The 24967-nt window shown below is 45.6% G+C and overlaps 1 protein-coding gene across 2 annotated transcripts; it reads left to right on the plus strand.

Moving 5' to 3' along the window:
- The first annotated feature begins 604 nt into the window (after nt 1-604).
- Nucleotides 605-23976, plus strand: RGS20 (regulator of G protein signaling 20). 2 transcript variants are annotated; one of them, XR_005456239.1, is made up of 5 exons: nt 605-750; nt 10827-10913; nt 15174-15408; nt 16887-17344; nt 23938-23976. XR_005456239.1 is itself a non-coding variant. In XM_038766616.1 (4 exons), the coding sequence occupies exons 1-4, from the start codon at nt 605-607 to the stop codon at nt 17061-17063; spliced, it is 645 nt and encodes a 214-aa protein (XP_038622544.1). In that variant the 3' UTR covers nt 17064-17520. The 2 variants fall into 2 exon arrangements, 1 of the variants encoding a protein (XP_038622544.1); XM_038766616.1 differs by lacking the exon at nt 23938-23976 and having other exon boundaries at nt 16887-17520.
- The last annotated feature ends 991 nt before the right edge of the window (nt 23977-24967 follow it).

The raw sequence follows: 24967 nt of genomic DNA on the forward strand, positions 1-24967 counted from the left end.
AAGCGCTCAATAAATACGACTGACTGACAATGAATGAATGAATGCTAAGCACTGGGGTAAATACATGCTAATCAGATTGGATACGCTCACAATCTAAGCATTGTGCAGAAGAGAAAACTGCAGTACAGAGAGGTTAAGTGACTTGCCCAAGGTCACACAGCAGGCTAGAGGCAGGGCTGTGATTTAGAACCCAAGTCTATTGACAGCAGTCCCAGTCCCCTGCTTCTTTCATTAGACCGCGTTGCCTCCCAGTTGGGTAGGGACCGCCTCTCCATGTTGCCGACTTGTACTTCCCAAGCGCTTAGTACAGTGCTCTGCACACAGTAAGCGCTCAATAAATACGACTGAATGAATGAATGAATGAATGAATGAGTTGAAGACAGCTGGCAGACAGATCTCCTCCCCAAGCCAGGTTTAGCTCTCAGGTGCCTGGCTCTAGGGTCTTGCTTTCTCTCCCCAGACAAGGGAGAGGAATGTTTCGGCTCTCTCTGGGACTAGTACAGTGCTCTGCACACAGTAAGCGCTCAATAAATACGATTGATTGATTGATGTTGAGGGCCAGATGTGAACCGACTTTCTCCTTTCCCTCTCCCCGCAGCAATCCATGGGCTCAGAGCAGATGGAGATGCGCAAACGGCAGACGTCGGTACCCCAGGAGCTGCAGGGCTCTGCCCCAGGCCAGCCCGGAGTGGGGAACAAAGCCCCCAATGCCTGTTGCTTCTGCTGGTGCTGCTGTTGTAGCTGTTCATGGTAAGTTTCTCTTCTCCTCTGTCCACACCCCCGGGCTCAAAAGTAGCCAGTAGCCACGAAGACCCAAGTCCCTGGCAGAGCACAAACCTATGGGTGTGAGGATAAGGGCACAGAAGCAGCCACGAGAAGCAGCGTGGCTCAGTGGAAAGAGCCCGGGCTCTGGAGTCAGAGCTCGTGGGTTTAAATCCCGACTCCGCCACTTAATAGTAATAATAATGGCATTTATTAAGCACTTACTATGTGCAAAGCACTGTTCTAAGCGCTACAAGGTGACTGGGTTGTCCCATGGGGGGGCTCACAGTCTTAATCTCAAGGCCCTGCTGAGAGTTCACCTCCTCCAGGAGGCCTTCCCAGACTGAGCCCCTTCTTTCCTCTCCCCCTCGTCCCCCTCTCCATCCCCCCGTCTTACCTCCTTCCCTTCCCCACAGCACCTGTATATATGTATATACAGTTGCACATATTTATTACTCTATTTATTTATTTATTTATTTATTTTACTTGTACATTTCTATCCTACTTATTTTATTTTGTTGGTATGTTTGGTTCTGTTCTCTGTCTCCCCCTTTTAGACTGTGAGCCCACTGTTGGGTAGGGACTGTCTCTATGTGATGCCAATTTGTACTTCCCAAGCGCTTAGTACAGTGCTCTGCACATAGTAAGCGCTCAATAAATACGATTGATTGATTGATTGATTAATCCCCATTTTACGGATGAGGTAACTGAGGCCCGGAGAAGTGAAGTGACTTGCCCAAAGTCACCCAGCTGACAATTGGCGGAGCCGGGATTTGAACCCATGAGCTCTGACTCCAAAGCCCGGGCTCTTTCCACTGAGCCACGCTGCTTCCCACTTGTCAGCTGTGTGACTTTGGGCAAGTCACTTCTCCAAACCTCAGCTACCTCATCTGTAAAATGGGGATTAAGAGCGTGAGCCCGCCGTGGGACAACCTGATCACCTTGTAACCTCCCCAGCGCTTAGAACAGTGCTTTGCACATAGTAAGCGCTTAATAAATGTTATTTAAAAAAAGGGCGGGGGAGGCTGGTTCTGCCAATCCTAAATTTTCTCTTCTGCTCTGCTATTGCGGGGGAAGCATCCAGAAACCCAGAGCCTCACAGGGAAAAAGGGAAAATTTCTCTGGAACTGAAATCTCCTTCCCTGCTCATCAGCTCCTTGAAGGCAGGGAATACATGTCTTGTTTCTGCTGTACTCTCCCAAGTGCTTAGTAAAATGCATGGCACTCAGTAGGTGCTCAGTAAGTAGAGAAGCAGTGTGGCTCAGTGGAAAGAGCCCGGGCTTTGGAGTCAGAGGTCATGGGTTCATATCCCGCTCTGCCAATTGCCAGCTGTGTGACTTTGGGCAAGTAACAACTTCTCTGTGCCTCAGTTACCTCATCTGTAAAATGGAGATTAAGACTGTGAGCCCACCGTGGGACAACCTGATCACCTTGTAACCTCCCCAGTGCTTAGAACAGTGCTTTGCACATAGTAAGCGCTTAATAAATGCCGTCATTATTTTATTATTATTACTACTGATTGGTGGATTAGCTGAATGGATGGTTACCATTACATATAAGTGCCTCTGACTGGTATGTCAGGAAGAGGGATCTAGTTAATTATGGTGTTTATAAAGTGCTTTACCAAGGGCCAAACACTGTGCTAGGCATTGGGAAGAGTCAGGGCGATCAGATCAGACACCGGGCTCACAGTCTAAGGAGGAAAAGATCTGGGATCTTTTTAACGTTAAGGCTCCGGAGGCATTTTCAGGTCAAACAGTCAGAGGCACTGTGCTAAGCACTGTCAAGGTGAGCATTACTGTACATTCACATGTGTAAAGAATTCCTATCTGTGGTTCACGAACCCTCCCAAAGTAAAACCTCCGCCTTGGTACACCCACGATAGTGGCATAGTCTAGTGGAAGGCTCATGAGCCTGGGAGTCCGAGGACCTGAGTTCAAATTCTGCTCTGCCTCTTGCCTGCTGTGTGATCTTGGGCAAGTTACTTCTCTGTGCCTCAGTTTCCTCATCTGTAAAGTGGGGATTAAGACTGTGAGTCTCATGTGGGACATGGACTGTGTCCAACCTGATTAGCTTGTATGTACAGCAGTGCCTAATATAGTGTTTGGAACATAACACTTAATAAATGTCATAATTATTATTATTACAGAAGTGTCATCTTTTCCTTTTTAATGTGGGGGCAAAAAGGGGCAGGGCTTTTAGGGTGGATGAAGAATGAAAGGGGACCAGATTCATTCATTCATTCAATTGTATCTATTGAGCGCTTACCGTGTGCAGAGCACTGTACTAAGCGCTTGGGAAGTACAAGTTGGCAACATATATTCAGATTCAGGTAACCAAAAGGCGAGGAAGCCACCACTTTCAGCCTGGATTGAAAACACGCAGGTCTTCTCAAAGACCTGCAATGAGCAAGGCTGGGAGTCTGGCTTACACAACTCTGTGTGTCTATGTATGTGTGTTGTGGGGGTGTGTGAGCCCTCTTAGTGCCCAGGAAGACATTTCAACTCCAATTTGTAATAATAATGATAATAATTATAATAACAGTGGCATTTAAGTGGTTACTAAGCACTGGGGCAGATACAAGTTAATCAGGCTAGATCAGTCCCTATCCCACTTGGTGCTCACAGTCTAAGTGAAAGGGAGAGCAGGTATTTAATCCCCATGAAGATTAAAAAACCCTGAGGGTCACCCAACAGTTAACCGGGAGCAGAGCCGGGGTTAGACCCAGGTCCACTAACTCTCAGGCCAGTACTCTTTCCACTAGGTCACTAATTATAAAATTCAGAAAATCCAACATTCGCCTACTGAATTTGATGTACTTCAGTGACCTACGATTCCTAATGCTATGACTTCTGAATCCGCATTTTTGCCATTCAGTTATGTATCACACAAATCAATGTCGCATTTCCTAACTTGTTGGGAATTCCTCAACAGCCAAGAGGAATGCTGACGAGACGCTGAACAGAATGGAATAAGGTTTCATTTATAAATATAATGCATCTGAATCTCCCGGTCCCACAATTAGAATTAAAGAAAATCCAACTCTATTGTACTCTTCCCCTGAGCCACTCCACTGCAAAACCACATTAATATTTAAAGAACATCTGCTGGGCAAGAGCCATTTTCTTGATAATGCTAGTCGTCAAATTGAAATCACATCAACAAAAGAGATGCTGTTTCATAGGTTAGGTCCGTTTTAAAAAATTGAAGTTGGCATTTACTTTTAATCAAATAAAACAAGATCTTGAAATGATTATTTTGGAACGGAACCACACCATTGAGAATGATCATTTTCCTCAAGGACGAGGAGAGTTCGGTGCATTATTCAGTTCATCGAAGGATCTCAAATCCCTTTCAGTGGAAGGCCTGGGTAGAGAGAAGCTAGAAGGGGAGCTAGCACATATAGCAAGAGAAGGATGACTGTGAGATCATTGTGGGCAGGGATCACGTTACCAACTCTATTATAGTGTACTTTCCCGAGCATTTACACTGGTACTGTTAAAGCTCAGTAAATGGAGTTGATTGACTGGCCTACGGATATACTTTCTTGCTTTGGGCGGAAAACTTGAGAATGTCTGCCTGTATCATTCTCCCCCATTTTCCAGGTTCTCCATACTGCCAGGCCGACCCTGTAAAATTCTCAGCCACACGTTCAGCGCTATGAGTGTAACTGATCTCTTTCCCCTCTTCAAGCTTTACCACTGGACCATCCTTGTTGCCATAGGATGAATTCTGGAGTTAGGAGGGAGCAGGACAGATATCAATCTGGCGGATGTGCCTGGGGGGAAACAGCCTGTTGTCAGTTAAATGGGAAGTTTTAGGTCAGTGAGAAGCCCATCGCTGACTTTTCACTAGACAATCAATCCAAGTGTTGAGGCTTCAGTGGCTCGAATGGTACTTGGCAGTTGCTACTTGCCCACTGCACACTGCCTTTTTCCACCAACTTCTGCAATATGTCTCTCCTATCCCTTCACCCTCCCTTCCTCACTATTTCTCACTTTAAAAAAATGATAATGATGGCATTTATTAAGCGCTTACTATGTGCAAAGCACTGTTCTAGGCACTGGGGAGGTTACAAGGTGATCAGGTTGTCCCACTGGGGGCTCACAGTCTTAATCCCCATTTTACAGATGAGGTAACTGAGGCCCAGAGAAGTGACTTGCCTAAAGTCACACACTTGCACACCACCTCCCCTCCAGCTTTCCCCATCACCTCCCCGCTGCTTCTCCATCCATCTCCATCGATAATATTGAGCAATTAGTATGTGCAAAGCACCGTACTAAGCACTTGGGAGAATACGACAGACTTAGAAGACATGATCCCCTGCCCTTGAGGAATTTACATTCTAGCAGCAGAAGACAGACAATAACATTTATTACAGGTGGGGGGAAGAAGGAAGAGGGGCGATGTGGCTATATCACCCCGCCACCCTATCGGTATTCGGTGCCCCACCGTGACCCCAGATGAAGTGTAAAAAGCTCCTGGCACAAGGCAAACCAGAGCAGTGAGGCAGAATGAAAAGAGCAAGGGACCTGGGCTCTAATCCTTGCCTGCCGTGTGGCTTCATTTACCTCATCGGTAAGATCAATCAATCAGTGGTATTTACTGAGGGAGAGGCAGACATCAACATAAATTACAGATGGGGAAAATATCAGAGCGTAAGGAGCTGTATGTTACGTGTTGGTGCTGAGAGTGGGGTGAATAGCAAGTGATTAAGCGTTACTGATCCATGAGGGGAGGGGAAGTACGGGAAATGAGGGCTTAGTCTATGATTTTAGGAGGGCTTTGAAGGTGGGAAGGGTGGTGGCCTACAGGTTATGAAGCGGGGGAATTCCAGACCAGTGAGAGGACATAGGCCAGGGGTCAGCAGCAGGATAGACAAGAAGCACCTGTTCTCCTCTCTCAGAGTGTGCACCCTAATGGGACAGGGACTGGGTCCCATAAGCTTATATTGTATCAAATCCCGTGTTTAGTAAAGTGCTTCGCATAGAGTTATGGGCTCGCGATTATGATCTGGAACCCAAGCATGTCAGGCACTTTTCTCTCTCTGTCAGTTACTGTTGCCAGTCTGATGGTGCCAAGATTAAAGATGTTCTGTGACTTATAGACATTTAATCCCTAGTAAAGGGCAACAAAAAGTACTGTTTGCTCAGCTAAGGTAGAATCTTCCTGCTTCAGTTTTTCTTTTAAAATTGAGAATAAACTGCAAAGCAATTTTCTCTGCCCAATTCTGTACATCTTACCGGTCTGTGTATGTTCAAAAGATCGAAAGAAACTGATTTGCACGATCGGCGAGTTGAAATTACTCATTTTTTTAGGATGCTTAAAAATCCGATTTGCATTTGAGGCTGGCCCAGGAAAAGTCCAATTACTCCTGGCTTTCAAATCACTCATCATTTTCCAAGAACTGTTTATGGGGAGCGAGGAATATGAAGCAGAATAAAGGGGCTGAAATTAAGCCTCCTATTTTTAGTCCTGATTTGAAAAGGAACTTTTTAAAAATAGCCTGAAGTGCTCAGCAAGGGAAAATTTTGCCTGGAAATCAAAATAGCCCACTAGCTGGGTCCAAACCTCCAGAAACTGATGGTCTTTAACAAATCTGCACCCCATTCAAAAGAGAACTCATTTTCAGGGGGAAGGGAATTATGTACCCCCCCAATCCCCAGGCTGCCTTCCAATGAAGAATCCCTCACTGCAGGAGCCTTTATTTGTATATATGTATACAACATGTATATATGTTTGTACATATTTATTACTCTATTTATTTTACTTATACATATCTATTCTATTTATTTTATTTTGTTAGTATGTTTGGTTTTGTTCTCTGTCTCCCCCTTTTAGACTGTGAGCCCACTGTTGGGTAGGGACCGTCTCTATATGTTGCCAACTTGTACTTCCCAAGCGCTTAGTACAGTGCTCTGCACACAGTAAGCGCTCAATAAATACGACTGATTGATTGATTGATTTACAGGAGAAGAATTCCCTGCTGCGGTGAGATAGTCACAGGGATGGCCCTGTTTCAGTGAGCTGCAGAAGTTCCCAGGGTGGAATCCCTCAATGGCTTTTGTCACACAGAGAGTAGGGGTAGCAGGATTGAAGAACTCTTGGTCCCTGAAACGGATTTTAACAACGAAGCTTTGCTTTGTTCAATTTTTTTAACACGTCTCAGTGAAAACCCACTAGAGGTTGTCCACTGAGTTGGGAAAAGTTTCCTAAAATAATTTCTGGTGTCTGTGAGCTCCTGTGTTTCCTTCCTTCCCATCCCCCTCCATCTTAGCAACGGCTCTCTTCAGTGTTATCAATCTTTTCGTATTCCGAGCATGTGACGGAGGGAATCTCCCATCCAGAATGACGGATGACCCTTGGGTCAGAGACATAAGGACCCCGAAGCTGCTCTAAGGAATTGACTGCAGTGACTCGCGGTTTGCACAGTGCCACTCGCACTCTCTCGTCCCTGCCAGGAGTTTTTCTGTTGGGGCACGGAGTGCAACGAGAGAGTAGGCAGGGAGGCCTATGTTGCCAATTTGTACTTCCCAAGCGCTTAGTACAGTGCTCTGCACATAGTAAGCGCTCAATAAATACGATTGATGATTGATGATGAGGCAGGAGTGCGGCACATTGTGAAGAGCACGCAAATATTTCCACATGCAGGACCCACTTTCTGCAGGAGTAACCACAGCACGGTGCCCATGCTGGACACCAGAAGCAGCGTGGTGTAGTGGATAATAATAATAATAATGGCATTTATTAAGCGTTTACTATGTGCAAAGCACCGTTCTAAGCACTGGGGAGGTTACAAGGTGATCAGGTTGTCCCACGGGGGGGCTCACAATCTTAATCCCCATTTTACAGATGAGGTAACTGGGGCACAGAGAAGTGAAGTGACTTGTCCAAAGTCACACAGCTGACAATTGGTGGAGCCGGGATTGGAACCCATGAACTCTGACTCCAAAGCCCATGCTCTTTCCACTGAGCCACGCTGCATGGGCCTGGGATTCAGGTGGTCATGGGTTCTAATCCTGCCTCTGCTATTTGCCTGCTGTATGACCTTGGTCAAGTCACTTCACTGAGCCTCAGCTACCTCATCTATAAAATGGGGAACTGAGATTGTGAGCCCCACACGGGACTGTGTCCAACCCGATTTGCTTGTATCCACCCCGGCATTTAGAAGAGTGCCTGGCCCATAATAAGTGCTTAATAAATGCCATCGTTGTCATCATCACTAGTGTCATAACCCCACTGATGGTTTCCACGGCTGTCACTAGTCTTTCCCACCTGAGTTTGCGTCAGATGTTTCTTGGAATTCTGGCCGGGCCTGAATACCTCGCAGATCGCCCTAGGTGGTTTTTCGGTTGGAAACCTTCACCAACAACAGGCCGGCCCGGGGGGCTCTAGTTAATTAGGGTATTTGTTAAGCGCTTACTATGGACCAGGCACTGTTCTAAGCACTGGGGTGGACACAAGCTACTAGAGTTGGATATAGTCCCTGTCCCACATGGCCATCCTACAGATGAGGTAACTGAGGCCCAGAGATGTGAAATGACTTACCCAAGCACTTAGTATAGTGCTCTGAACACGGTAAGTGCTCAGTAAACACCACCGGTTGATTGACAGGACCGAGGCTGTGAGCCCCACATGGGACAGGGACTGTGTCCAACCCAATTTGCTTGTATCAACCCCAGTGCTTAGTACAGTGCCTGGCACACAGTTAAGTGCTTAACAAACACCATCATCATCATTATTATTACTATTATTATGCATTCAATATCAGAATACTGCTGTTTATAAAAGCCCCCGGCTGTGGTGCACTGCACAGAGGCGGGATCTCTGCTGCTGAAGCTTCTCCTCTTACCCTATTCTACGTTATGCTGATATTCCGTCCTGCACCAGGCTTGGTTGAGTGTGAGTGTGTGTGGGTATGTCTGAGAACATTCATTCATATTTATTGAGCGCTTACTGGGTGCAGAGCACTGTACTAAGCGCTTGGAAAGTACAGCTCGGCAACAAATAGGATGTGTGAGTGGAGTAAGGGGGTGTGCCTATGGGAGAGCGTGTCTCCTGCCTTTTTCTCTCCCCTGCGCCTCCTACCAAAGCGGCTCCACGCCAACCCACTTTGAGCTCCAGGAAATCTGGTCACTTTGGATATGGGCACAGGGGCTAGGCAGTGAAAAGATTCACACAGGGATTGAATATGAAACGTTTTGGGGCAGTAGAAGGGGAGAGAGACAGTAAAGCAGGAGGGAAGGAGGGAGAGAAGTGTGTTAGCCTGGAAATATCTCAAGTTATAACCAACAGTGGGAGTGGAGCATAATCCTGGCAAGGGCCTGGGGCATTGAAACATCATAACACCGAAAACCTAGAGGCAAGAAGTCATGGGTATGTTACTGAAGGGAAACAGCAATTTTTCATGAAGACCAGGGCCTTAGCGTCATGTTGCATTATTAAGGGCTTGTTTCCAGAATCCACCATAAAGAGGCTAGAAAAATAACTGATGCTCATTTGTTTGCTGTAACTGAAATCATTACATAATCTCCACACATCTCAGGGGCAGCTCCCCCTTGAAAACACTGACATTTTCTCTCTTTTCTTTATCCTTCATCTCTTCTGCAGTCCTGTGTCCTACTTCACAAAGGAAGCCAAAGGCCTCATGCAGTATTAATGTCCAAGCACAATCACGGCTAGCCACTCAGTTATCTAGGTCTATATCCATTTCCTTTTATCCACCATTACCTCAGGGCAATTAGAGGAACCCCTAGGCCTTCTCTCTAGAAGCAGAGTCAAAAGAGCTCTTCTACTGCTAATTAACTGACCATTTTAAGGAAAAAAACCCATCATATCCAAGCCCTCACTATTAAGGACAGGGACTGAATCTTAGATTTCCCCTGTATGTTGCATAAGTGCCCCGTAAAAGGCTCTACATACCGTAAGAGAAGCAGCGTGTATCAGTGGAAAGAGCCTGGGCTTTGGAGTCAGAGGTTGTGGGTTCAAATCCCAACTCCACCAATTGTCAGCTGTGTGACTTTGGGCAAGTCACTTCACTTCTCTGTGCCTCAGTTACCTCATTTGTAAAATGGGGGTGAAGACTGGGAGCCCCCCGTGGGACAACCAGATCACCTTGTAACCTCCAAAGCGCTTAGAACAGTGCTTTGCACATAGTAAGCGCTTAATAAATGCCATTATTATTATTATTAATGGGGAAGGGGATTGCTCCGGGCAGGTTTTGCGGCTGAATTCCAGAAAGGTTGTCTGTGTGCCAGCTTCGGTCACTGACTTTCCCGGCTGGACCCCTGTGTGCTAGTTAGCATTGGTCACTCAATCACCCAGGTTCGGGGGGTAGTTACCTCATTACTGCTGATGGGAGAGCAGGCAGGGCGATGGGGCTAGAGGGGAAGGGTTTTTGATCGTGTGCCACGTTGCCTGGACCCTCAGCCCACAGAGCAGGGTCTTCCTTGCTGGAGGGGGATGGAAGGAAGAGGGTTGATGAGGGGTTAGCGTGTGAACTGCAAGGGGAGGGCTGTAGGGCCAAGACCTATCCCAGCGCTAGGATTTGCGGGGCTTCAGGCCCGGGCCACCTTCTGAAAGGCCCTTCAAACTAACCTCAGAAGCCAGCTCCAAGCTGGAACTAATTTGGGGGTCCCGAGGCTACGCAGGGATTCAGCGGTGCAGGCTGGGAGCTTTGGCCAAGTTGTCTGCAAATGTTGCATCTTCCCCAGTGAGGGGTGACTGGGCATAAACTGGGACAGGGTGGTGTGGAAGGGAGGGAGGCACTGGGATGCTACGGGTGCGGGACGGAGGCTTCGGAAGGCAGGTACTCTGTGATTCACTCCCCTTCCCAGATGCGGCAACGGAAGATCAAAGAAGGATTTGCAGCAGCTTTAAAACGCTTGGCCACCTTCTTCCAAACTGCAGTCAAAGGAGTGTGCCTTGGTCAAATGGCCAAGATGGGACTAAGTCCCAAAGGAGCAACTTCTGCTCTGAAATGAACAGGGGAAACTAGAGAAAACCGCCTGGGGCAAGTTGACTCCTTATCCCAGCCTGACCAACAGATCCTTGTTCCCTTGCAGTCTTGCGGTTCGGAATCAAGATGAGGAACGGGCCAGGAGAGCTTCCCAAGAGGTCCAAGGAGAGGGCCTGCCCATCTGTGAAGAAAGGTAAGTGGCAGCACAGCCAGGTGTCAACTGGCAGTGTAGACTCAGTTTGGCATCACCCATTTCCAGGAGAGGCTTGGGCAGGTGGGGTTGGAGGAAACCGCGGTGCACCTAAGGCGAGGGTATTCCTGAAAGGGGGCTTTCAACTTGGAACTATTCGTTTCTGAATCGCACTGCTCAGGACCAAACAAACGGTGGGATACGGTTTATACGGTTTATTTATTGAGCTTTTAGACTGTGAGCCCACTGTTGGGTAGGGACTGTCTCTATATGTTGCCAATTTGTACTTCCCAAGCGCTTAGTACAGTGCTCTGCACATAGTAAGCGCTCAATAAATACGATTGATGATGATGATGATGATGATACCCGCCTGCAGGGACAGTGCCGCACAGACAGAGGCTACCGTGTGATCCTGGGAGTCAGGAAACCCGGGTCCTGGTCCCCACTCCTCCACCTGTATGCTGGGGGAAGTCACTTAGCTTCTCTGTGCCTCAGTTTCCTCATCTGCAAAAGGGGAATAAGATATATCGGGAGCTCTGGGTGGGACAGACTGTGTTCAACCGGGTAAGATCGCGGCTCAGTGGAAAGAGCCCGGGCTTTGGAGTCCGAGGTCATGGGTTCACAACCCAGCTCCGCCAATTGCCAGCTGTGTGACTTTGGGCAAGTCACTTAACTTCTCTGGGCCTCAGTTACCTCATCTGGAAAATGGGGATTAAAACTGTGAGCTCCCCGTGGGACAACCGGATCACCGTATAACCTCCCCAGCGCTTAGAACAGTGCTTTGCACATAGTAAGTGCTTAATAAATGCTATCATTATTATTATTATCAGAGAAGCAGCATGGCTCAATGGAAAGAGCGCGGGCTTGGGAGTCAGGGTCACGGGTTTGAATCCTGCCTCCACCACAAGTCTGCTGTGTGACCTTGGGCAAGTCACTTCACTTCTCTGGGCCTCAGTTCCCTCATCTGTAAAATGGGAATTAAGAGTGTGAACCCCGCATGGGATGACCTCATCTCCTTGTATTCCCCCCAGCGCTTAGAACAGTGCTTTGCACATAGTAAGCGCTTAACAAATACCAACATTATTATTATTATTATTATTATTATTATTGTTATTAATCTGCCCCGGCGCTCAACACATAGAAAACGCTGAATAGATGCCATCATGAATGCTGAGGCTCCTAACTCAAGCTCCACCTCCAAGCCTGCTCAGAATCCATGGTGTCAAGCATGCTTATCTGATGGACAGACAGCATCTGTGAGGCATTTTCCAACTTCGCCTTTCCCCCTTCCCACCCCCCAACCCTTCAGTGAGTCTGGAATGCTTTAGCGGGGTACCATGATTCCGGCAGGCCAGCAGTCAGCAGCACACAGCCACCAGCCTCTCCAGGCAACAGCTGTCAAGCGGGTGGATCCCTGGGACAGTCAGAGAGAGTGGGAATGCCCAGGAAGAAGCCTTGTCTATTTAGCCTGCCCTGGCTGGGTTTCAGCGGCTCCCTAGAAACTGGCAAAAATAACAACGGCAAACACCTGCACTTAGGGGGCTAAATACGAGGCTGAAATGGTTCCTATTGACAAACATAGGGGGATTCTAATTCACTCACTCACCTGTGGTTTTCAAACACATGCAAGTTCACTTCTGGCAGTCTTGGCCCCTGGCCTCTAGCAAATTATTTAGATAATGCCATTTCCCCCTCAATTATCTGGATATTTCGGAGGTGAGTGCTGCCTCTGGGAAATTGGATAATCAAAGCCAAAATGCACTTTGGGGGCCTCCAACGAGCTAATCTGGGCAACTCAATCCGAGGTAAACTGTTTGACATAACCCACAGTCATTTTAGCTGTAGAGCTATAATAGCGCTACAGACTGCTAGCTCTCACTTTCCTTTTCAGCCTGCACCTCTCCTCCCTAGGGATCTTCTTGGAAAGCAGCCCTAAGAGTTTGCGGGGGGACTGGAAACCCGGACCCTTATTAACAACCTTGCCATTCTACCTCAGATTTGAACTAGAGTTCCTGTTTAAATCACGCATCCCATGTGAACTAGGGACCTTGGGTATTCTGTTTTCCCTTGTGTCTACCCCAGTGCTTCGTGCAAAGCTTTGCATCCTCAGTTTTGCCGTTATGTGTTTTCACTTCATCATTAATGTATCAGAGAGTTTTTTAAATAATATTTTAAGTGCTGTGTGCCAAGCACAGTACTAAACACTGGGGTGGATATAAGATAATCAAGTCAGAATTCTTCTGAGAAGCAGCGTGGCCTAGTGGAAAAAGCACAATTCTGAGGGTCAGAGGACGTGGAGTCTGCTGTGTGACCTTCGGCAAGTCACTCAACTTCTCTGTGCCTCAAGTTACCTCACCTGTAAAATGGAGATTTAGCCTGTGGGCCCTATGTGAGACAGAGACTGTGTCCAACTGGATTATACTGTAATAATAATAATGATGATGATGGCATTTATTAGGTGCTTACTATGTGCAAAGCACTGTTCTAAGCACTGGGGAGGTTACAAGGTAATCACGTTGTCCCACGGGGGGGCTCACAGTCTTAATCCCCATTTTAAAGATGAGGTAACTGAGACACAGAGAAGTTAAGTGGCTTGCCCAAAGTCACACAGCTGACAAGTGGCAGAGCCGGGATTTCAACCCATGGCCACTGACTCCAAAGCCCGTGCTCTTTCCACTGAGCCATGCTGCTTCGATCTATCTAGCACACAGTACAGTGCCTGGAATATTGTAAGCACTTAACAAATACCATAAAAAAGGCCTGTTTTGGGTCAGAAAACGGTCATGGGCAGGCCAAGGACAGTTTTCCTTAACACCGGGTTTTTACAACCATGTAACCTCCACGTTGTTGGAGGTCAGGGCGAACCATCATATCTTAAAAAATCTAACACGAAATTAAAGCTAGTTCATCAGCTGTCAATGAAGCTCCAATAGAGTAAGAATAAGGAAATCTATGATTGTCCTGGCTTAAGGAAAGTTTAACTTTTGCATTTGATACTAGTAGGTCTTCTACTACTTGAGTTCTGTGCAAAAGTGAAAAAAAAATGCCAGGAGAAAAATGTTCATGTTTTGCTGCAACTGTACTCCTTGGAAAGGCAACTGAAGCATTTTCTCAGTGTTTGCAATTACAAATACATGATTACTAAAGAGTTCATGGCAAAGGTGGAAAGAAACTACTGGTAAACTGAAAAGGATAAAAAAATCTATGTCTGATTTCCACTTTTGAGCTGACCAACGCCCAGTGTTAAAAGGGGAGCATAAATGGTAAAAACTAAGTTAAGCCCCACCATTCTTTCATGTTTTTAGATCTAATTGATGATCCGAGCAGTCGTCACCATTTGATTTTTTAATCTAACGGCGCTCCCCTTTCCTATTTGGCATCTGACAGCAGCCAGTCCTGGCTATGACTCATCATTTAGCAGGGGAAAAATGCTTTTCTCCTACAAAACTCCCAAACTCACACATTTCTGTCCACCTGGGCTTCTTTGCCCCCCACCCCCACCCCACTAAAAAAGAGGTAAGGAATGCAATTGTTTGTTGTAGTATTTCTGTATTCACAGATATCTAGTTTCAAGCAGTGGAAGCTGGGCTCTTGAGTTCATGCCAGGAATCCACCCAATTGGCAAGTGCCACCTAAGAGTGCCAGGGCTCCACACTGCCCTGCACCCTTCACCCTAATGCCAGTTTCTCTGATCTCTGGGGACTGCCAAGAGGCTCCCTGGGCAGCAGGGAAAGGGACAGGCATTTGAAAGCTCACTAATTCTGCCTGTCAGGAGAATGTACTTCATTCTTGCGGGTTGGGGAGGAAGGAGGGAGACTCCAATATAGAAGTAGCTGGATGGTTTTCACAGAAGCTACCCCTGGGAGCACAGCATCATCCCCACAGGCGGGACCTTGGGTTTGAGGATCCAACTTGGATCCGAAATAGATATTTCCAAAGTGGAAAAATTCTCCAAAATGACACCCATCCCATTCAGACCCAGACAAGAAAGAGGTATGTATGTCCCCATCTCCCCACAGGGCTGATGGCTACATAGACCTGGTGATTTTACCAATCTCTTTAGAGACATTTCTCTGAACCACCACCATCATTTTTAAATTACAGCAACCTTAAAGCCCAAAGATGAGAGAACTGACTGCACACAACTTCTCTTATCCTGAGTGGGGCCATGAACTATGGGCTTTCCTTCACATGCCGTGACTGAACTGAATTCGCTTGCATTAATGCATCACTTTCCTATCTCTTCTCCGCTACTCCACCAAGCTTGACTCCTACTCTTGAACAAGTGAATACCTGGGCTCAGTCATTCGACAATCTGATGATGACTCCAGCTGGAAGAAATACGTTCCGAGAATTCCTCCGCTCCGAATTCAGTGAAGAGAATATGCAATTCTGGATGGCCTGTGAAGAACTGAAGCAGGAGGCCAGCAAAAACAAGGTCGAAGAGAAAGCCAAGCTAATTTACGACGATTACATTTCCAGCCTTTCTCCTAGAGAGGTATGTGACCCCGCTCCCCGACCACGCTGGTTTTCCATACATTCCAAGCATCCTCCAGGGATTTCACCTTTGGAAACACTGGTCCCTCAGCCCGCCTGTTCACTTGCTCTGACATTTGGAGACTGCTCCTGCTGTGTCACCCACTTCATATTTCAATACATCCTGCTTTTTCCAAAGCAATTAAATCCCATATGGAAAATATCACACACATACACACAATCGATTTTTACCGATCTGATTCTGGTAAACTGTTTTTAAAAAGCCCAAGTGACATTTTCCCATTCAGACCATACACATGAAACTTTAAACTCGACAAACATTTGCACCTGAATGGACCAACTCTTGAAACTATTAATAAAGGCCAATCATCTCAGAGAGCTCCGCTGCATTGTCTTGCAGTGCCCACTTTCCTATTCAGCTTTTTCAGCAGTCAGACCAAGCTATGACAAGTCTGCAAGGAGTGAAATGAACGCTCCTTTTAATCAATCAATTGTACTTACTGAGCACTTGGGTGCAGAACACTGTACTAAGCGCTTGGAAGAATACGATACAATAGAGTTGCTAGACACATTCCTCGCCCACAGAGACCTCGGTTTTTTCCCCTAAACTCCAAACTCATTTCTGTTAAGTCCAGCTTCACTTTCACTCAAACAGAAAGGAGATCCCAACTCTCCTGTATTTATCAAAGATTTCTTTATATTTGGGGTTATATAATCAACTGTATTTGAGTGCATACTGCACTGTACTAATCACTTGGAAGAATACAACTAAGAGATATGGTCCCTGCCCTCATGCAGTTTTCAATCTACCTTAAGGAGAAGGCCTTATTCAAACACTTTGATAAATTCAATTTTATATATAATTGTATTACATACATTTTTAAATATATAATAATAATGATGGCATTTGTTAAGCGCTTAGTATGTGCCGAGCACTGTTCTAAGCGCTGAGGGGGATACAAGGTAATCAGGTTGTCCCACATGGGGCTCACAGTCTTAATCCCCATTTTACAGGTAACTGAGGCACAGAGAAGTGAAGTAACTTGCCCAATGTCACACAGCTGTCAAGTGGCGGAGCCGGCATTTGAACCCATGACCTCTGACTCCTAAGCCCGGGCTCTTTCCACTGAGCCATGCTGCTTATCTAATATATGATTGGAATGCCCCCACCCCATCAACTGAAACACATATTTTCCTCAGCAGAACTCAGCAGTATTTAAACCAGTCTTTCTGACCTGCAATTCATGGCTTTTACCTTCTAAATTTTACAATAACAACCGGGATCGGACAACATTCACAGACCCAGGACTACTCCATAACCATTTCTCCGCAAAGAACAAGTACTGTTCTTCTTGAAGAAGGGAGAGGGGGAGGAAGGCGGGGAGAGGGAAAGAGAGAGAGCGAGAAAGAGGGAGGAAAGAGAGGAGAGGGGAGAAAGACTTTTAAGGCAATGACTCCATACCTTGTTACCCTCTCCAGGTCAGCTTGGACTCCCGTGTAAGAGAGGTGATCAACGAGAACATGCAGGAACCATCACAACACATTTTTGACGATGCCCAACTTCAGATTTACACCCTGATGCACAGAGACTCGTACCCTCGGTTCATGAACTCTGCTATCTACAAGGACTTGCTTCGGTCCTTATCTGAAGCATAAGATTTTCCCAACGTATTTACTGGGGGAAAAGACAAAAAAAAAAAACCCAAACTGAACAAAACGGAACACTGTGGCGGACCACGTCTAAGTCGGAGCGTCTAGCGCTACCCGAACCGCCACGTGAAAGTAATACTCAGGCACACTGTCGTACGGGACGGCGATTCCATCGGCAGCCGTGGATCACCTCGGGTGACGTTTGAGCCGAAGATGTGGGAAAATGATCAGGCGTTCTACTAAGATAGTCATTTTATTTTTACAGTGGTAGCAGCATGTTATCAGAGGTAAGAGTATCCTAGTGAAGACTGCCGATGTGTTCTGTATGACCTTTGAAGGCTAGGGGAATATTCTTGGCTCTTCTTTTGCATGAGTTATGACTGTGTCTTTGCTCCTAAGCGGAACGGTTAATCAATGTCTATCTCCCTACCCTCCTCACATTCATTCATTCAATCGTATTTATTGAGCGTTTACCGTGTGCAGAGCACTGTACTAAGCGCTTGGGAAGTACAAGCCGGCAACATACAGAGACGGTCCCTATCCAACGATGGGCTCACAGTCTAGAACATCACTTTCACATCACTCTCCGCTGTGAAAAACAGAACAAGTCTAACCTTGGCCACCCCCTGGGTTTGAAAACTCACATTTTTTGGAACAGAAACAAATAGAAGGCCACTATTTGTGAAAATAGTGTTTCACCTAGTTTTACCGTATATTAATTGGGGGAGAAGGTGCGTATGTACATATTCACACATCCCCACACCCTGATAATACAAGCAGTGTGCTCATGACAGTTAACATGGATTGTTCTCAAATTTGTGGTAATCACTGTTTGGAGAAGCACTGCTTGGATGATTCTTTTTTTGAAAAGAGTTATTATTTTAATATTCGGGTTTATCTACAGAATGCATTTTTAAGTTAATGATATGTTCCCGGTTTTAAAAATGATCTCCAACTGAACCTATTTCCAGTTTCTTTTGGAAAGAGAAGACAAAGTATGGGCATTTATAGTCTTTTTAAAAATAAAGCAAAATTTTTCTCTCAATACTTCCCCTACTTCTTTTTATAAAGAAATACTTGATTAAAAGTCAAGTAAAGGCTTTTAGAATGGAGCTCTAGCAACTCGTGAGTGAACCATATTACCCAGCAATGCTTAAAAATACTTTGAATTTTATAGACTGAAAGTCACATTTATCCATATACACATACCTGTCCTCTGCATGAGTCAAATTCGTGTTCTCTTTCCTCTGCCTTGCTGTCATTCTACTTTTCCTCCCTTTCTTACAGTGTTGTCTCTCCCTCTTCCCCCGTGTTTTCATTTGCTGATTGTACTGTGGTTCACGTGGGTTCATTTTAAACACTAGGTAAAAACGCAGTGGCAGTTAGGTCATCGAGAGAGTTCATTTTGGCTTTTTAGGGGACTTCCACCCCGGGAGGCTTTGAGGGACGGCTCTTTTGACTGCCTAAGCTGCGTCTCCCCTCTCAGGGTCGCACCCGGGGAGTTTCCAGTACTCTACCAGTCTCGGCTATGGGAGGGAGAGTCAAGCAGAGGCCCAACCGTTCCATTTTTAGCTTGGGAAGTGGCTAGCGAGTGGAAGGCAATCTGCTGAGCAGCAGTGACTCAAGTCTACTGGGCAGAAGGCGGCAATGGTAAAATACTTCTGTATTTTTACCAAGAAAACTATGGATCCACTACCAGAACGATTGCGGATGGAGAGCAGGGCATTCTAGGAGAGGTGTGTCCGTGGTGTCACTGTGGGTCGGAAATGACCCGTCGACATAAGACAAGACAAGCTGTGTCCGCCCCACGGCCGGAGTATGGGACGTGAGCTTTGTGTTTCATCCTGCTCTCTTCCCTACGATCCACGAACACCCCATTTAAATTTAGTCAACATGCCAACACAGTTTTATCTTATTAAAGATGTGATTATGCTGGCAGCATCAATGCTACCATGTGGACATTATGACTTTAAAATGCATGCCCTTGAATAGAGAATATAAATGGAAAAAACACGGCTCTTTTAAAGAATCTCAAAGCTCCGAAAGCAGCCGGGAAACACACAGTTTGTTCATTTATTTGATTATTCGGTTCACCAAATAGGAGGTAAGTTCCCCTGTCCTTATAATCAGCCTCATTAAAAACTAAATAATTACCTCTACCACTTAAAGGTGCCTAGGGAGATGAACGGGAACAAGGTAAGTCATTTGTGGGACGGTCACCTGTGGCTTCGTTTTCCATATAATCATTCTATAAACAAGTTGGTGTACAAGAGTTCACGGAGAATGGAGTTTGAAAATTGGACTTTATAGCAAAATGCCAGAGTGAGACTTAGGCATACAAATGTCCAGGTCTGCACTGGGCAAAAGGAATTTCAATGGGTTAAAAAGTCAAAGACCCCCAAATTTATTTATTTAATGGCATTTGTTAAGTGCTTACTATATGCCAGGCACTGTACTAAGTGCTGGGAGTTAGAAGGCTTTTAGCCTGGTTCTGCCACTTGTCTGCTGTGTGACCTTGAGCAGGTCATTTCACTTCTCTGGGCCTTAATTACTTCATCTGTAAAATGGGGATTGAGACTGTGAACCCCACATCTATCAGGGACTGTGTCCAACCCAATTTGCTTTTATCCACCCCAGTGCTTAGCACATTACTGGCACATCCCCACTGTTGGGTAGGGACTGTCTCTATATGTTGCCAATTTGTACTTCCCAAGCACTTAGTACAGTGCTCTGCACATAGTAAGCGCTCAATAAATACGATTGATGATGATGATGACATCAAAAGCATTTAACAAATACCATGATTACTATACAAGCTAATCAGGTTGGACATGGTCCATGTCCCACATGGAGCTCACCCCACTTTACAGATGAGGGAACTTGAGCACAGAGCAGATAAATGACTTGCCCAAGGTCACACTGCAGACAAATGGTAGAGCCAGGGCTAGAACCTAGATCCTTTTAACTCCCAGCCCAATACTTCATAGCAGAAGTATTCCTGACGCAAGACTTTAGTTGCATGCTCGAAGGCTTCCTTGTTATCAAAACACTTCTTTAGGTCAACCACTTTCGGAGATGGTGGGGGCGGGGGTAAACGATTTGAAAACAACCAAACTCGATAGCACTTAACTTTTGTCACCCTTGCTGAAATTCAAAGAGGTTGTGGAAAAAAAAAACGACATGTTTAGTAGTAGGCATTTTACTTTATGGTGTTTGTTAAGCGCTTATTATGTGTCATGCACTGTTCAAAGCACTGGGGTAGATACAAGCTAATCAGGTTGGACACAGGGCCTGCCCCACAATGGGTTGTCTTAATCCCTATTTTACAGATGAGGTAACTGAGGAATAGAGAAGTGAAGTGACATGCTGAAGGTCACAGGGAAGACAAGTGGAAGAGCAGGGATTAGAACCCAGGTCCTTCTGATTCCCAGGCCCGCGCTCTATCCAGTAGGCCATGCATGGCACTGGGAATCAATTTGAGTTAATTTTCCAGCGAACAGTATCAACAGTGTAACAAAAGGTTCCCTGTGCAATGCCCCAAAACATGGCCGCCAATTGTCATTTGTGTGACTTTGGGCAAGTCATTTAACTTCTCTGCGCCTCAGTTACCTCATCTGGAAAATGGGGATTAAGACTGTGAGCCCCCCGTGGGACAACCTGATCACCTTGTAACCACCCCAGCACTTAGAATGGTGCTTGGCACATAGTAAGCACTTAACAAATGCCATTATTATTATTATTATTAAATCCTTACTAATTAGACTGGACATGGAGGCTGTACCACTGGGCTCACATTCTAAGGAGGGAGGATAGGTACTTTTCCCCATTCTTACGGATGAGGGAACTTAAGCACAGGGAAGTTAAGTGACTTGCCCAGGTCACACAATAGGCAAGGGGCAGAACCCAGACTAAAACCCTGGTCTCCCAATTCCCATGACATCTTTCCCCTAACCCAGACTGCCTCCCCGTTATTAGACTGTCCCAATCGTACTCTAAAATGTTGTGTTCGGGAAGAAATGCACCCACTTATTAATTACTGGTGCCTATGATTCATTAGCCAGACTACAGTAAGGAAATGTGTTATTAGCACACTTGGACACAATTCAGCATAACTGGGCCAAAAAATGCTGGCTGACCTAGAGAGACTGGGAATTTTTGCCAGACTATATCCTCATGCCTACCTTTGCCGGCTCAGGAGTCTGCCTGATGGACAGGTTGTTATTTTGGGATGCTGGTGGCCCTGTTATTCAGCCTGCTTGCCTGGGCCATAAACTCTGGCTTTTGGCTACCCAGGAGATGTAGAGAGCTGGAACTATCCATCTGATTAGACAGAGATGCTGGCACTGTGTTCCTGGAGCATTCTAGGAGAAGGGCATAATGGTTCCAAACACATTAACCCTGCTGGCATAAACCCTAGATTGTCACTTACCCCTCTGTCATCATCACCGATGGTATATATTGAGCATTTACTATGGGCACAGCATTGTACTAAGCACTTGAGAGAGTACGATACAGAGTTGAGAGACACATTCCCCCTCCCACAACAAGCTTACAATATAGAGGGGGAAGTAGACTTTAACATAAATAGCTCTAAATGGAATTTGCTATTGGAAACATTTTCCAAAACAGCCTTGCTCCATGCGGATCAATCCTAGAGCTGGACTGTCTCTGGCTGAATTCCTCTTGACCCTTCCAGATAAGCAGTAGTTTTTCAGCTATCGCTTAGCAGTGTTCTATACCCATGAAGTACTCAATAAATACATTAACTGATTTTTTTTTCTAATCTCCAGGGGAGAAGATTCAGTGATTCCCTCAGTAACCTCAACTGCCAGTTCCTGGGACAGCTAGAGCCCCAGATTTGGAATTAAATCTTCCGAGTGGCAATCACTCCTAGATGCCCACTCGGGCCCTGGTCGAGCAACTGAGCAATTATCTCAATGGGTGCTCAGAGTCCTTAACAGAACGGATCTCATTAGTGTTGACAATGATTAATGGGGCAGGAAGCTGGCAAATTTGACGGTAATTTACAGAAGGAAACTTAAGCCCAGAGTCCCACAGCATGCCCAAACTTCTCCAAGTCGTTGCATGTTCAGAACAAATGTTGAGGGATTCTGGTCTTCTGCCAAAACTTGCCACTGGTCCGACCAGAAGGCAAAGAATAGATGCCACCGTTCATCTTGAAACCATAATGCAGGGACAGTGCTCTGCACACAGTAAGCGCTCAATAAATATGATTGATGATGATGATGACAAGATCACCTGGCTTGTTAAATCAATATGTGCTTTCACACCCACGTCACTGGCTTAATTCAGGAGGCAGCCTCAATCATCTGGGGAAAAAGCTTTTTTTAAAAAAAATGTTAAACGGGTTGGACGCAGTTCTTGTCCCACATAGGGCTTAGTCTTAATCCCCATTTTACAGATGAGTTAACTGAGGCACGGAGGGCTTAAGTGACTTGTCTCTCTTCCTCCCTTCAAGGCCCTGCTGAGAGCTCACCTCCTCCAGGAGGCCTTCCCAGACTGAGCCCCTTCTTTCCTCTCCCCCTCGTCCCCCTCTCCATCCCCCCCGTTTTACCTCCTTCCCTTCCCCACAGCACCTGTATATATGTATATATGGTTGTACATATTTATTACTCTATTTATTTATTTATTTATTTATTTTACTTGTACATTTCTATCCTACTTATTTTATTTTGTTGGTATGTTTGGTTCTGTTCTCTGTCTCCCCCTTTTAGACTGTGAGCCCACTGTTGGGTAGGGACTGTCTCTATGTGACGCCAATTTGTACTTCCCAAGCGCTTAGTACAGTGCTCTGCACATAGTAAGCGCTCAATAAATACGATTGATTGATTGATTGATTGATTGTCCAAGGTCACACAGCAGACAGGTGGCAGAGGCAGAATTAGAACTGAGGTCCTCTTGACTCTCAGACCTGTGCTCTTTCCACTAAGCCACGCTACTTCAAGTGACACATTTGACATTGTTTTCGGCAATCTGTACACTCCCCTTTTGTTCCCTCTCTTGCGCCCACTGAAACAGAACAGGTAGTAATAGCATTTATTAAGCACCTACTGAATTAAGGGCTATGTACGAAGCATTTGGGAGTCTGCAGAAGTACAAGACATATTCTATGCCCACAAGAAGCTTATTCTCACTGGGGAGGCAGACACAACCATCGAATGTGCATATGAGCAGAAGTGAATCCATAAATAAAAAAGACATAGCTGACCCTAAAAGCCTAAAAAGGATGGCAAAAAGTGGAAAAAAAACTGTTCTGGTGTCAGGTGGCCTGGACCTGTTATGGTTTATTCACATGAGGAGCACCATGGTGTTTTTGGTCAAAGTACTAAAATGTTCCCAGTTATCAAGTGCTTTTCTAATGGCACCTTTCCAAGGAAGGTAAAATTAAAATTAACTCGGTGGAAGGTAAAATTAAGCTAGAGTTTGTCTTCTTACTCTGTCTCTGACGAAAGTAGAGGAATGAAATCAGTCTAGTGTGCTCAGTTGCTCTCAGAGCTGGGGGGCAAATATGACAATGAGGAGCTGACTTGGGTGGTGGTGGTGGTAGGAGCAGTTATCATTTTAGTATTATTTATTGCTTGACTTCTGGGTGCAATGCACTGTACTTGGGAGAGTGCGAAACAAAGAAGCAACAGGTTTCCTTTCCACAAAGAGCTTATACTTTAATGGAATCCATCAATCTATCTTTAGGGCCAAATCCAAAAACAACTATTATTAATAATAATGACAATAATAATATTTGTTAAGCGCTTACTATGCGTCAGGCACTGTGCCAAGTGCTGGGGTAGATATAAGCAAATTGGGCTGGACACAGTCCCTATCTCACATGGAACTCACGGTCTCAATCTTCATTTTACAGATGAGGTAACAGAGGCACAGAGAAGGGAAGAAATTTGCCCAAGATCACACAGAAGACAAATGGCAAAACCGGGATTAGAACCCACGTCCTCTGCCTCCCAAGACCATTGCTCTGTCCTCTATGCCAGGCTGCTTCCCAGCAAGACTGATTTGACCTTCCTAGGTAGATCGTAAAGACCTCAGGGAAGCCTGAAACCGTTTCCCATTTCAAGAACCAACTTCAAGATATTTGAATTTAACCTTAAACGTTTGGCATGAAAATTACTAGTTTGTCCCAGAGTTAATAAATCTTTCACGACCTCTCCACCAGAAGAGTTCATTACAAGGCAACATATCTATAATTAAAAGTAATCTAGCCTCTGGTGAAGCACATACGTTTGTTGGGTGAACTGGAGCAAAGGTGTTTAATTATGGCAAAGTAAAAAAATATTGTGCATGTTTGTAATTAAAATGGAAGAAAACCATGTCACTAGCTCACTGGATCCCAGTTTGAAAATGGGTCTCTGTTTTGCCCGGCATTTATGAATTCACAGGACTTCATTCGGATGCTCCCAGACCATTATTCAATCAGTATCAATCAGTAGCGTTTATTGAACACTTACTGTGTGCAGAGCACTATACTGAGGATTTGGGAGAGGACAATGGAATTAGTAGTCCTCAGCCCTGTTCTCAAGGAGCATACCCTCTACTGCTGAATGATATTTCTCCCACAGAATATTCACAATACTGAGTATGGCCGTAAAGCCCCAAGCACCCAGACGAATACAGCATGGATTTCTCCAGCCAAAAAGTGCGGGAGACACGTCTTGTGCTTTGCACTCAGGAGGCACGCAAAATCACTGATTGATCCAAGACAACTGATTTTTTTGATCGGCTTAAAGTGATCTTTACCCTCCGCTTCATAGTGACAGCCCGAAATAAACAGCTCCAATATTACTAACCTTAGAATTCCTTCCGCCTACATATTTTCACTTTTCTGTGTTTTTCAAAGGCAAATCATTTTTCAAAAATTCCTCCCACCTCTCCATTTT

This window comes from Tachyglossus aculeatus, chromosome 25 (assembly GCF_015852505.1).
Source record: "Tachyglossus aculeatus isolate mTacAcu1 chromosome 25, mTacAcu1.pri, whole genome shotgun sequence".
NCBI lineage: Eukaryota > Metazoa > Chordata > Mammalia > Monotremata > Tachyglossidae > Tachyglossus > Tachyglossus aculeatus.

Bases quoted from the DNA above. Each gene is read 5' to 3' on its own strand.
- RGS20 (XM_038766616.1), top strand. From the start codon at position 605: ATGGGCTCAGAGCAGATGGAGATGCGCAAACGGCAGACGTCGGTACCC. The intron at 751-10,826 runs GTAAGTTTCTCT...GTTCCCTTGCAG, and splicing joins TGCTGTTGTAGCTGTTCATG to TCTTGCGGTTCGGAATCAAG. The intron at 10,914-15,173 runs GTAAGTGGCAGC...TACTCCACCAAG, and splicing joins CTGCCCATCTGTGAAGAAAG to CTTGACTCCTACTCTTGAAC.